The following is a 13,234-nucleotide window of genomic DNA, read 5'->3' as shown; positions in this document are numbered from 1 at the left end:
CCCAAAGGCATACTGACTGTCAGTGTATAGGTTTATATTAAGGTTTGCAGAAATTTCACATGCTCTGGTTAACGCTATTATCTCTGCAGCTTGTGTTTTTTGCTTTATACAATACTTTTCAGTGTAGTGCTGGCATATGCAGCAGTTGATGTACCATCGAGTAATTTAAAACAAGAACCGTCACAAAACCGTTCTCCATCTGGCTCTTTCTTTGGGGTATCAGTTAAATTAATTCTTCCTTTTATCTCTTGTTCAGAAACCATTAAACAATCGTGGGGGAATTCTTTTTCACCCCCTTTGTTGTTGTGAGGGGGCATTAACTCGGCCAGATTTAAAGCACAACACCTCATAATTTGGATATGTGGTGCAAATAGGAACATTTTGTATCTTGTTAATCTAGCTGATGTGGCTGCGTTATATTTAAAAGAACGACCACTGAATGGGGCACCATAACGGTTAAAGCGTGACCTAAAGGTCTGTTTTACTGACGCGGCGGCTGCAGCAACAGCTCACAAGCAGCGCGGCAAAGCACATGCAACAGGATCCAACGTGGAAGAGAAGTAGCCACATGGTCTATTTCTCCCTCCTTGTTCCTGAGTCAAAACAGCCAAAGCACATCCATTATTTTCATGCACAAATAACTTTAAAATTCTTGTCATAATTTGGCGTGCCCAAAACGGGAGCTGAACATAATGCAGCTTTGAGCTAATGAAATGCTTCTTGACATTCCATGGCAAAGGTAAGGTAACATCTTTCCTTGTCAATGCCACTATTGGTTTCACGATCATAGAAAAATGTGCTATTCACTGCCTACAATACGAAGCCATGCCAATTGAAGTCCTGACTTCTGTCTGCGTCTTTGGAATAGGCATATTAGAGATGCTTTCTATTCTTTCTGGTGTCAGTCTTCTTCCCTACTTCGGAAGGAGGTAGCCCAAGTAGGCCACTTCCTTTCGACAATACTGGAATTTCTTTGGTGAAGCTTTGTGTCCATGTGCTGCTAAATGTGTCAATAGTGCAACTGTACTTTGTGTCTGCTACTATCAATACATCATCTATATAGTGTAACAAAACACAACCTGCTGGTAATTCTAACATATCTAGTTCTTTTAATGCTCTACTGTATATACTCAGACTTTCACTGTAGCCCTGCGGAATTCGCGTGAATGTAAATGAACAGCCTCCTAGAGTAAAAGCAAACAAATATCTGCTATCTGGATGTACTGGAATACTGAAACGCATTCTTCAGATCGACCACACTAAAATACGATGCAGATGCTGGAATCATAGTCAAAATTGTAGTCACATCCGGGACTAATGGAAATTGCGGATCAGCAACTTTATTCACTCCACGCAAATCAATTATGAAACGGTACGGTATGTAATTACCTCCTTTCTTGTAAACCGGAAGAATCGGACTATTGCAAGTACTACCAGAAGTTTCTTCAATTACGTTTCTTTTAATCAAATCTGACACAATACATTTCAATGCTTTTTCTCCTTCGGCCGAAATTTTATATTGCGGAATACGCGGCAATGTAATCCCTTCTTTCAAAACTATTTTCACTGTCTCTACGTTCAAACAACCAACATCATTGTCATTCACTGCCCATATACAATTTGATACTTTACTCCATTCAGTCGGTAATGGCTTAGATAAAAATTGCGATACAGGAGTCTTTTGTGGCGATATCGTCAAATGCACTCCATCTGGAGAACAATAAATAAGGGCATTCAATTTCTTCAACAAATTTAATCCCATCAAATTTTCACCGCAATTTGTCGTCAAAAGAAATGGGCAAGATTCAGTGAATGGACCTTGCGTTATAGGTACTGGGTGTGACACTGGACTAATTACTGATGTAACTGAGAACCCTACTGAGACATTTTTATGCCCTGACATTGGTATATCTGGAACCCGCTGATGGTCAATTGAACATTTTTGTGCACCTGTGTCCACTAGAAAAATGTGTTCCCTATTCCCAACCTTCATTTCTACGTAGGGCCCTTTCTGGTCTCCGGGAATTAGATACTGGTTCCAACCTTTGTCTCGGGCTGTCCTAATAGAACATTACATCGTCCGATGTAAAGTCGCCAGTGTAATATGCATAGGACTGATTATCAAAAATATTCCCACCATTTGTATTATTTCTCTGTTGATTTTGATTCTGGTTTTGATACTGATTACCCTAGTTATCCTGAAATTGTGGCGCTCTTTGGTTTCTATTCTGTCCTTGCATCCCCGGGCGACCTATATTCTGTCTTCTTGGAAAAGTCCCATTTCGATTCTGTATATGCGGGCACTTTGCTCGCCAATGGCCTTCTTGCCTACAATAGGCACATTGATTAATCCCTATTGAACCACCCTGCATGTTGGACGCTAATGCAAATTGGACTCTGGATGGTGTGTTCCCACCTCTATTATTGTTTGCTACTTGCTGCATCAATGCTCTTGTTTTCAAATTCCCTTTGTCCCTCAGTTCTTTGTCCTTCTCTGAATTTACTCTATTTTCATAATACTGGGCCATGTGTAATGCTTCACTTTGTGTTTTTGCTTCCCATGCACTTTCAGATGTCATTATTAAACTTTGAATTTTTCGGGAACCACCCTCGCACAAACTTATGAACGATCTCTTCTCGGGTTCAGTACTGAAGTCTTGACCACTAAAATCTGCAAATACTTCTTCAAATCGATCAATCGCTCCTTCTTTGCCCTGTAAATAAGCAGTCAATTTATCCCACACTATTCTGTTTTTCAGGTACCAAAGTTTTCAATTTCTCTACTATTCGCGATGGTAAAGCCAACATAACTTGCGTTTTTTCTCCAGCTTTTCTCTCACTATCAATTTTAGTCAAATTCTCCCATGTTTCATCGAATATCGGTGCGTCATTTATAATTCTAACCTGCTTTCATATGTCTACAGGAAGAATCCCGGGAAACAATAAATCAATGTCACTCAATGTAAAAACAGATGAGTTCAAAACAGATTCAATTTCTTTATTGAATCCTGACGGGTTTTTCCTAATATCAGGGATCGTCTGCTTGATAGTATTTACCTCTTGATTAGAAAAAGGAACATGTGCAATATAATGGGTTTCTATAGTTCGCGCTGGAGTTCCTCCAGAGGCAGCAACTTCTACTTTCGGGACAAACGTGGGAGGCACTTCCCTCATGGGTAATTGCAAACTAGGTGTTTCTACATGTGTTTGTTTATTAAGCAATAAAGCTAAATCAAGAGAAAAAGCAGTAGTTTCAGGCGAAAATGGTCTTTTGTAAATTGTCATTAAATCAGCGGGACAACATACCTTATTCTTCATACATTCATCTTGTAAATACTCTACCATCCTGTAGTACTTTTCTCTGCATTTCGGGTGTATACTGACTAAACGTATCGTGCACTTCCATTGGGGAAATGGTGGCATCTGTAATCCATCTAAGCGCATCTCGCGTACACATTCTAATTTCTTTACTAACCGGTTTCAACGGCGGCAAAAATCGCTGTTGGACATATGAGAGATGCGGTTTATCTTTCTTCATTAATTCTCTATGCAATCGATCAAGCTCGTGCTTAAACACACATTCGGCCTAAATGTTCTTGTACTTTCGTCGCATTATCTCGTAAATTCGAACAACCAAATCGCACAACTCTTGCAGTGCCACTCTTATCGGTCAAATCACCCCATATTTTCACAAGATAATCCCCCATGCATTCTAACAATACCAAAGGCCTCTATAATCAGATATGGAACTTTGCACAGCTGCTTCATCATCACCGTCAATATGTTTCTGCCCACTCTCTCAGTTCTTCTTTCAGTTCTTTCCTGTCTTCACTAATCGCACTAAGAGCCGGTCTACTGCTTCCTTGCACAGGCCCCATCTCTGTAGAACTGCCTACTAAAGTGCCTAACTCATGCTCTGGCGGCGGTGAAGGAAATGTCACAAGCACAGGAGGAGAGGATCGGCTTACTGCAGGTGCAGATGGAATAACGGGAATGGGAGGTACATTACGGAGGAGGTGCAACTGGGTCAGTACTTTTGATTTTCTTTTCTCTTTCAATATTTTGTTTATTAGCTCATCTGATGTATGCAAATCTTGCTGAGGATATATTTTCTGTACATCTAATTGGAAAGCCCTATCCATGTTCCTAATGACTTCTGTCTGCTGATGCTGATCATTCTCTAGCGCTTTCTCTGCATTCGTTTTATGTCTGCGCGCGTGTTTCTCTCTACTTCTCAAACGGAGATTAGCTTCCTTCCTCCAGTCTCTCACAACGTCCAACGCTGCTGGTCTGGCCTTCTTGCGTAGCAATACTGATTCTAGATGTTCTATACGTGCTTATTCAAAGCTCCGATTAGGCCACTGTAGGTCCGATACACGTCTGGTCTGCCTATGCCAAATTGCATTAAACACTATTGCCCCTATACCGTACTTTACGTACATTTTATGTGCTGACGACCCCCTCGGGTGGCGCGACCTGGCCAGTTTCCAAAGATTGTCTACCGCAGTGGAAAAATCTCACTAGACAGGAAGACAATTTCCCAGGCATGGTTAATCCTTACCCTTTTTCTTACCCTGGGCATTTCATCTTGCAAGAACAACACTCGACAAATATAAGGATGTTTAAGAATCAGGGTACGACTCACCTGATCAACCAATTTGTCACTCAGGTTGCAATTCGTCTGTATACAGACGCAACCAAGAATCGTCGTGACTGCGTATCTGGCTCAAACTGCCTCGTTCCAGGACCCTCGCCTCGATGCTCTCTGGTGCTGCTAGTCTATCAGGGATCGGCTGTGTACAGATCTGCAGAGGAGTCTCATCAATTCTACATGGGCGCCCCAAACACCTTTCGATCCCGACTCGACAGCTCCGTCCTCGGCTCGTTTTTTTTAAAAAAATGTTTTTTTTTTGCCTTCTTCAAACGCAACGTATACGATGGAGCATAAGTCGGAGGGTCCCTATTCGGGTGCCATATTTGCTAGGCCATAAAGACTGCATATGGAAAGTAAGGCACAATAACCATATACACTAGTGACATGACGGACACAAGGTTCAATTTCCAAACAAGTCTGGTTTATTTAAAAGTATCTCAGTCGGCCGACTGGGTCTCAACGTCTTGCAACGTGTGTTCCCAGACGATGCAAGAGAGCGAGCAACGCTCAAGCAGCAATATATAAACATAGCATACAATCTTTATGAAGGCAATTTCGATCCGCCCATAAATGTATCATTCATGCTAGGATTCGGTGATCGACAGTAATGACAAATATGACACAATATGACAAATCTTCAGTCTAAGCATAGTTATTCTAGCAATAGCAGCAGAGACAGTTTTCTTATTATGGGGAACATGGAGCTTCTGGTTCAGCAAGAATATTGTGTTCTCGGCAGGGAAAACATTCCTTATTACGTTATCTGTATGACTCGGGTCATGAGCTAAAAGGTCAGATAGTTCTGAAGCCGAAAATACCACTCTCCGTGAAGGAGTACAGCTGAAAGAATATAATTCAAGTTTTAACTGCCTTTTACTACAGCATTTGCAAGACAGGCTGGCACCTGGGCTACTGATTAGATGCAGCTTCTGCTCGACTTAAAGGACTTAGGGGGTGGATAGAAGAACAATGTATCTCTGTATAGTTTGACATTCCTGTCTGTGTTAGTATTTCAGCATTCAGGCCGTGGCCTTGCACCGCATGTGAGTTCGAAGCATAGAATACATTTGCAAAGCGTTTTGACAGAAAGGAAAAGGCAAATGACCGACATTTCACAAAATGGACGCCCTCCGGTTACATTGACGATTCTGCGATTGTGATGTTTGTCACATGATGCGATTGGTTTCTGGCCAACATACTATTCATACCATAGGGTCGTGTCTGGTCTAACATTCCTTCTGGAATTCCTAGTAAGCGCACATCATTGCGTCTGTACCGCCCTTCAGCATCTTCTGCTCTCTCTTCTAGGATTTTGTTCCTTCTCTCCTGTTCTTGCACTCTGATCTGGATATATTTTAGTGTTTCGGACATTTCCTGTTGCCCAGCCTCCGTGTTGGTGACGCGTCCCGCAAGGTTGCACATGTCTTGGCGCATCAGCTGCATGTCTGTTTTGACCTTCTATTTTGGTGTTTTATAAAGGTACGTAACCCAGCTATGTCTTCCAGCACCTGCTTATCCTTATTGCTTTCGTCTGGAACCTCTAGAGCAGTGCTGGTCATTTTAGCATTCTGCGCTTATTTGCATGGTCTGGCTGCCGCAATGGAATCCGTGATGGTGGGTTTGTTCTTCCTGCCAGATGGGGACATAACCACCACCAGCAGCGACCTAGGGACATGACGGCCTGTAAGGTTGACTTAGTGGCCAATGCAGTCCGGCAATCTTGCTCCACTAGTGGCGTGCGCTTGCCTCTTGTTTCCTGACATTGGATTGCCTCTCAGCAGAGCTTTGCCACGGTGCCGTCATCGCCGGCTTCTTTCAACAGTGCTATTTTGCTATATTGCAGTGACTTTCCTTTCCCTTGTTTAGTTGTCTTCAGCCTCCCAGGACTCGGTGTGTTTGTCTGCGCTTGACCACTATGCGACTGTCTGTTGGCCCGGCAGCTCCCTTGCGGACCCTTGCGTGTCTGCAGCACACATGGTTTCCTGTACTAGATTTCGAGTTCCTTTGCGGTCCAATCAGTAATTGCCACTGGAAGTAGGTTGTCTCCCCATTTAGCATTGGTTGCCTCCTGAGCTCTAGTCTCCAGTTCTGTGGGGCAGCTGTCCAGGATTCTTGCTGTGTCACACTGTGTGCCAAAGTTCTGTGGAGGAAGCATTTCCCCACCAGATAAGGTTTTAGGGCAGTGTGTATTCTCTATTCTCTACTCACGCAATGTTTGCTTTTATTTGTGGACCCCAATGCAGCGCTGCTCCATGCCATTCCCCACGACAGGGGCTACGGGGTGCCTACTCCCCCTCTGCTACCTCGATGCTGGAGCCTGTTCAGTGGGCCTTACCTCCTTCTGTTCTGTAGCATCCTGGAGGTCGCTCCGTGTGGCTTCTCCAGGTCTGTTGAAGCCCGGTGTATGTCATCAGCTGCAGCGTTCATCATTGTGTGTTGGACACCGGTTGTGAGGTTCCTGTCCGTTGCTCTGCCCCGCGTTTGTAGCACCGACGATTCGCAGGTCACCAGAGCCCGCCCGCGCCACAGGCTGGATCCTCCCTGGCGTTCCAGTGTGGGCTCCTTTTGATGTCTCCTCAGCTCACAGCTATGCCTACCATTGCTTTGCAGCCCCGCTTTGCTTCAGCGGGACCGCTGGTCCGCACTGCCGAGCTGGTCTCCCGTTCCTGTTTGTTGCAGCACCTCGCTCCTCCCGGGCGCTTCGGTGAGCTCATCAAGTCTCTGCAGCCTTCACTCCTTCAGCCGCAGGTGCCATCGCCGGTCTGTGCGTCACTGGGCCAGCCCGCTAGTCCTTCAGCCGTCTGGAGCCTCGGGCGGCTGTCTTCGCCACAGCAGGGTGCGGGCCAGCGGCGGCGCCCGGGTGCCTGATCTTGCTCGATCCGATGCGGCGGTCGAGGAGGCTAATCTCCCTCTCCACTCTTCCTCAGTCCGCCGTGCCATCCGCCATTTTGCTTATTACGGGGCACCGGTTTGTAAGCTTCGTTTTATGGGATGTCGGCTCCGATTTTCTCCAATCTTTCTCTGGTTGGAGGCGGATTCGCTTTCTTTTGCACTTCTTGTGGATTCTGACAAGCGCATTAAGGATTTTCAGGATCTGGACGGGAGCTCCAGTTAGGCGCGTCTCTACGCCATGAGCTCAGGCCACACCCCCCCTGGCCGCAACCAGTGATATTGTCTCCCTCTCCCCCCCCCCCTGACTACCGCTTTGTAGCCCTCCCAGTGTGACTGGGCTATCGACCGTACCCTCATTCATGGTTAAGTAGTCCGTCGTTTTACAGGACAATCCTTCCATTACATCTGGGACCTCTAGGTAATACGCATTAAGGTGCCACAATACCGTCTGCCTTGCCCGCTCATTCTTGAGCTCCATAAGGAGTGGGGAGCGACCCAAAACCCCTCTGGCTAGAAGTGTTGCTGATAAGAGCCTATGCGTGTTGCCCTGGGGAATGAAGTAGTCCGTCCTCGACATGGAGCCATGCACGTTAGAGAAAAATGTGTGCCCTGATGCAGACTCATGTAGCATTCTCTATGCGTCCACCAGACCCACAGCAGTAGTGAAGGATCGTAACTTGGTGGTGAGGGTTGGATTTCTACTACCTATATGCGTTCGCAATCTGCCCCCAGATCCATGACCCTGTTGTCCATATCCCCCCCTCCGACCACACGGATACCTCAAGCGAGGCTCCCAACCAGAAACGACTCCTAGCAAACCCTCCCCAAAAAAACATCCCTCTCAACCAGTGGTTCCGTAAAACCTCCCGCATATATGCAGGTGTGGACTATTCCATGGTCTGCAATTCGAACAGGGCTGGGGACAGGCCCTGATCAGTTTCTCGTTGTGGCTGCCCGCTTGGCGGCTTAGGTCCAGGCAACGACAGAATCTAAGTTTCTAGCCATGTCCATGTTTCCCTAGGATTGTTGAAGAGGTGCATGGTCCCATTGTGGTATATCTTGAGTTGCACTGGGAGGAAAAGGGCAAGCTTTAATGCCCAACTAGGGCATCGTCTTCTTGACTGGTCAAACGATTGGTGTGTTTTCTGAACCTCCCTGGTGTAATCCGGAAAAAATCAGATTCGGTAGCCTTTTTATGTGATGGGGCTAGTGGCTCGTGCCATTTGTAGCTGGGCATCCCGGTCTTGGAAGTTAATGATCTGTGTGATTATTGTGCAAGGAGGCGCACCTTGGGTGGAGCAATCCGTTGGGATCCTGTGCACCCTTTCTACCTAAACGAATTTCGAGAGCTTCTGTGGAGCAAACAATTCTGCCAGTCATTGTTCCAAGAAGTGCTCTATGCTAGGCCCCCCCCTCTTACTTTTCCGGTACCTCGAGGATGCAGAGATTATTACAGCGTGTGCTCCATTCGCTGTCTTCGGCTCTGTCTTCCAAGTGCATGAGCTTCTGGGGGACTGCTGTTAATTGCTTTTCCATCTGCTTAATCGCATCCTCAGAGTCCGAGATGTGCTCCCCAACCCTCAAGGCCAAGTTACGGAGGTCCTGCAGCAGAAAGGGCACTCCCGCTGAGAGGCCATCGATCTTCTCAATGGAGGATCTAAACTCCCCTATGGCACCCATGACATCGCAAAGGGAGATCTGGGAGTCTTGCATCTTTCCTCCCGTGCCTGCCATTCCTGGGGCATGGGTCAAGGAGGGTTGGGCGTGGGGGGCACCCACTGTGTATTGGTCCATCTTGCTTTGGAGCCTTGCGTTTTTAGCTTTATCTTTGACCATGGTGTTTTGTGTAGTTGACCCCAGGGGCAGTCCTTCCGCCACACAACTCGATCGTGCCTATTCCTTCTAGTGTTCTTGTCCCTGGGCACAGTGGTTGCACAGCCGGGAGACCCGCAGGTGCCACCCACTTCTTCATTAACACCCCTGCAGCAACACTCTTAACTGCACCCCGCACAGCAAGCGCACTTCTTATGATGTCCACCACGGTGACCGTTATGTGAGGACTTGTTGCGTAATCTCTATCAATTGTGAGCCGCAGATGGGAGCCCCACTCCCAGCGTACTGCCTTCACCCCAGGCCGCAGACCACCCCCACCATTCAACTATGCTGTACCTCGGGAAGGGTCCATGTGTCCTGGTCCTGCGCCTTCACTAAGGATGTTTAAAGAAGGCCTGATCTCCACAGTATGAAGTACGGGTGGCGAGTCCTGCCTGTCACTGTCCTCAAGTCAGCAGGAGGCAGTGGTCCAGCCCGACTCCTACCTCAGCTGTTCAGGCCACTGTCACCACTGCGGCCCGGTCCCTGTTATCCAGCTGGGCAAGCTCTCTCCACTGCCCCGGTCGTCTGTTTGCCATTCCAGATGCTCATTGCCGGTACTGTCTCCTGTGAGTGCAAAGGGCCGGGGTGGGGGGCGGGGGGAGTCCGCTCCTGGCTTCTTCACATGTCCGGCAGCAGGCACAATCCTCCCGCCCTGCAATGGTGTTATGGTGAGAGAGCCCCAGCATGCAAGCCGGCTCGTTCCTACTGGGGGGTTGGGGGGTCTGGGGTGAGCTAGCCAGGGGTGTCCTAATGTCAAGCTCGCCCGTGACTTCACAAATATACAGCCAGGCACTTTTGACACTGCCGGTTCTGGCAATCTGCAGCCCGCCACCGCAATCGCCTCCCAAGATGGCACTGGCCTCCTCGCTCGCTCCGGCCGAGGGGTCGACCAGGGGGTTTCCTTCTTGCATTTTCACTCAAACAGAGCGATCTGTAGCAGCGATGTTCCACTTGTAGCAGGTGTACAGGTCTCATCGTAATTCCGCCTGAGAGCAGGATTTATTCTCAAGGATGTCAGCGGCCACAGCAGAGCGATGGGAGGCTCACGTCCTCATCCGCTCACTGCACCGGAAGTTGGTCATGTCTGACCTTCTTGCTAATCGTGTCTGACCTTCTTGCTAATCGTGTCTGACATCCTTTTGCTCTGTTAGAGGCAATGTTGTGGGACTTATTGGCCAATGGGCTTCAGAAAAATGTGAGTGCAAAGCAGAGTTTTGGTATTAAATAAAACAGAACTACTGCAAAAATTCCTTGAAACGGTTGCTTGGTTAATTAGTGACTGCATAATTTGTCACAACATGGGAAATACTTCACAGTGGCTTGTGGTAAATTATTTGGCAGATGATGTGCTGGACTCTGGAACACTGTTTAATCTGAAAAATGCCCCTTGAGCAACTGACGGTTTGTGCAATTTAGCAATCCACTGTGCAACATGAGAGGATAATTAAAAAGATGCCCTAGAATGACATCTAGAGCACACACGTTAACTAGCTCACACCAGTTTTGTGTGTTCTAATTGCTTTAGGTTGACCATATTTGAAGACATTTACACCAAGAGAGCTGTTTTTACTGCTGTCTATATTAAGGAATGTGACTACTATATTGCCAATTAAGCTTGCCAAAACTATATATAAAACATTTTGGCATAATTGCACTTACTTAAAAATGTTTCAACCTAATTGGAGTAAGTTTTGTGAAGCTCGTGTGCAAACGCTTGTTTCGTGCAACTGGACATCCGGTTATGTTGGTCTGGAGACATTTGATACTTTGGTATGTCAATAAAGTGTTATTCATAATCAACAGACCTGGCTGGAGGCTATTTCTTAATCCACCTGACAATTTTCTCATTTAATGTTTTTGCTTTTTCTCCTGTTAAGGAATATTGAAGAAATCTTAGCTGCCAAAGGCGAGAAGGTGAGAAGGCTTCTCGGAGAAGAGGCTATAGAATTGATTCATGAGGACATTGCCGGAGCAAAGGCACACCCATCTCAGTCTGAGGAGGAGAAGGACAAAGCAGGACCCCAACAATAGGACATGAAGTCAATAAGATGATCCTGTTTTCTGTATCTTATGGAATTGATCTGTTTTCATAAAGGCGTGTGCCACAGAGAAAGAACTACTAAGGGACATTTTGTCCTTTTACCTGCTGCAGGTCTTTGGTTAATCTAAAGACCTATGTGTATGACTCGAGACTCCTGCTCAAGATGACGTGTTTGTTTGGTGAAGCAACGAAAGGCACAGCCAACTAGTTATTAAAATATATAAAATGAGTGAGTACAAACTTGCAGTCTAGCCAAAATATTGATATTTATTGTTTTTAAGATGCTTAATTGCAATACAATCACTTCAAAGTGCACATCAAAGGTGGGTGGCATTGGCGAACAGTGCGAGGTAGGAATACAAAGGAGTGTACTAATTGATAACAGTAGGGAGTGCATTCCTGTTTACCACTTATAGAATTCAGATAGGTGCTAGAAAAGCCGATGGTCAGTCCAGTACTCAATTTGGTAATTCTGGGGCTGTCGTAAGAGAGGCAGATGTGAAGTAAGCCGCGCAAGACCCAAGTCTGTCCTGCAGAGTTGACCGGCATGAGGGGGTTAACTTGACAGTCCATTTGAGCTGGAATAAGTGGCTCGGAAGGCTCTTTGAATCTGCCATAATTCATTTCATATTAAGCTATTAGGTTGTTCAGTTTTTGTGCGTGATTACTACACCAGTATTTATTCAGTGTCAACATCTCTTGTGTATGGTGGTCAGTGGTTTGTGGTCTCCCGCTGATCTGAGTATTCTTCCATGTTGGCAGGTCTTTACATTGGATACAATGTGCTATGGTGGACCAACAAAATACAAAGTTTCTTTGACGTCCTAATGTTGTCAGGGTGGCTTATATTAAACTCTCTTTGGGACCATGTCTAAAGCAACATAAACTTCACTTGTGTTATGATTCTTGTGTAATAGGGAGCTTGGAAATGTACTTTGGTCCACAGAATACCCTTATTTCGAGTGACCCAGTGTTCTACTTGCTAACTTCTTATTGCACTTGGGAAAGTAGCACCCTACTGTGAAGTTCTAGCATCATCATACAAGAAAAGCACCTTCATCTGTGTGATCCAGTAGCTCTCCCTTAGTCTCTGTATTATAGTGCCAAGCTTGCGTTTTTTTTTTTTTTGCTTTAACAAGTCGAAGGGATCTAGCAACCAGCATGCTGTGTTGCGTCTTAGTCTTGGGAAATGTCACCAGCCATGGATTTTTACTTCATGCAATGTCTTACGCTTGCCTTCAGGTATATAGTGCCCAGCAGGATTTCACACAGTATCTCCAAGACTAGGTACCAACTGATTTTTCTTGTTTTTTTTTTTTAGGCTAATGGTTTCACTTTAGTATTAAAGACACATGGAGAGGATGGACTCTTGCAGGACACCTCTGTTGATTTCTGAAGTCGATGATCTGAACCTCCTTAGTCTCACATGGGCAGAGCCGTCTTTGTGGAACATGGAAAGTCAAAAAAGGGCTGAGCCATTATTTTCTCCATAGAGATCTGTAATCTCTATGGAAGGCACTGCTGCCCTATCGTGTCAGTCGGGGTCCAACAGAACACATGATACACAAAGAGTAAAGTTCAACAAATTAATTTACACTACAGGAAGGGGTCTGGGCGAATGCATATATGGTCTAGAGGTTGTGCAAGACTCAAGAGGAACAACTTTGATAAACAGTGTCATTTGATGAATCCGGTGGAGTCATCACTGATCTACTGGTGGTAACCACCTCGCCTGTGGCCAGGGGACGGCAGCCGCTACATGACCCTGGGGG

At 46.1% G+C, this 13,234-nt stretch overlaps 1 protein-coding gene across 1 annotated transcript in view; it reads left to right on the top strand.

The window, feature by feature from the left end:
- Positions 1–12,348, top strand: part of DNLZ (DNL-type zinc finger) — a 94,522-nt gene extending 82,174 nt beyond the window's left edge. The window contains exon 3 of the mRNA XM_069609571.1: positions 11,299–12,348. Within this exon, the coding sequence (XP_069465672.1) occupies positions 11,299–11,452 (154 nt within the window). The 3' untranslated portion in view covers positions 11,453–12,348. The remainder of the gene's footprint in view (positions 1–11,298) is intronic.
- Positions 12,349–13,234: the final 886 nt, after the last annotated feature.

This window comes from Ambystoma mexicanum, chromosome 8 (genome assembly GCF_040938575.1).
Source record: "Ambystoma mexicanum isolate Mex_15411 chromosome 8, UKY_AmexF1_1, whole genome shotgun sequence".
Classification (NCBI taxonomy): Eukaryota; Metazoa; Chordata; class Amphibia; order Caudata; family Ambystomatidae; genus Ambystoma; species Ambystoma mexicanum.
Note: the sequence above shows the minus strand (reverse complement) of the source record. Positions and strands in the feature narration are given on the sequence as shown.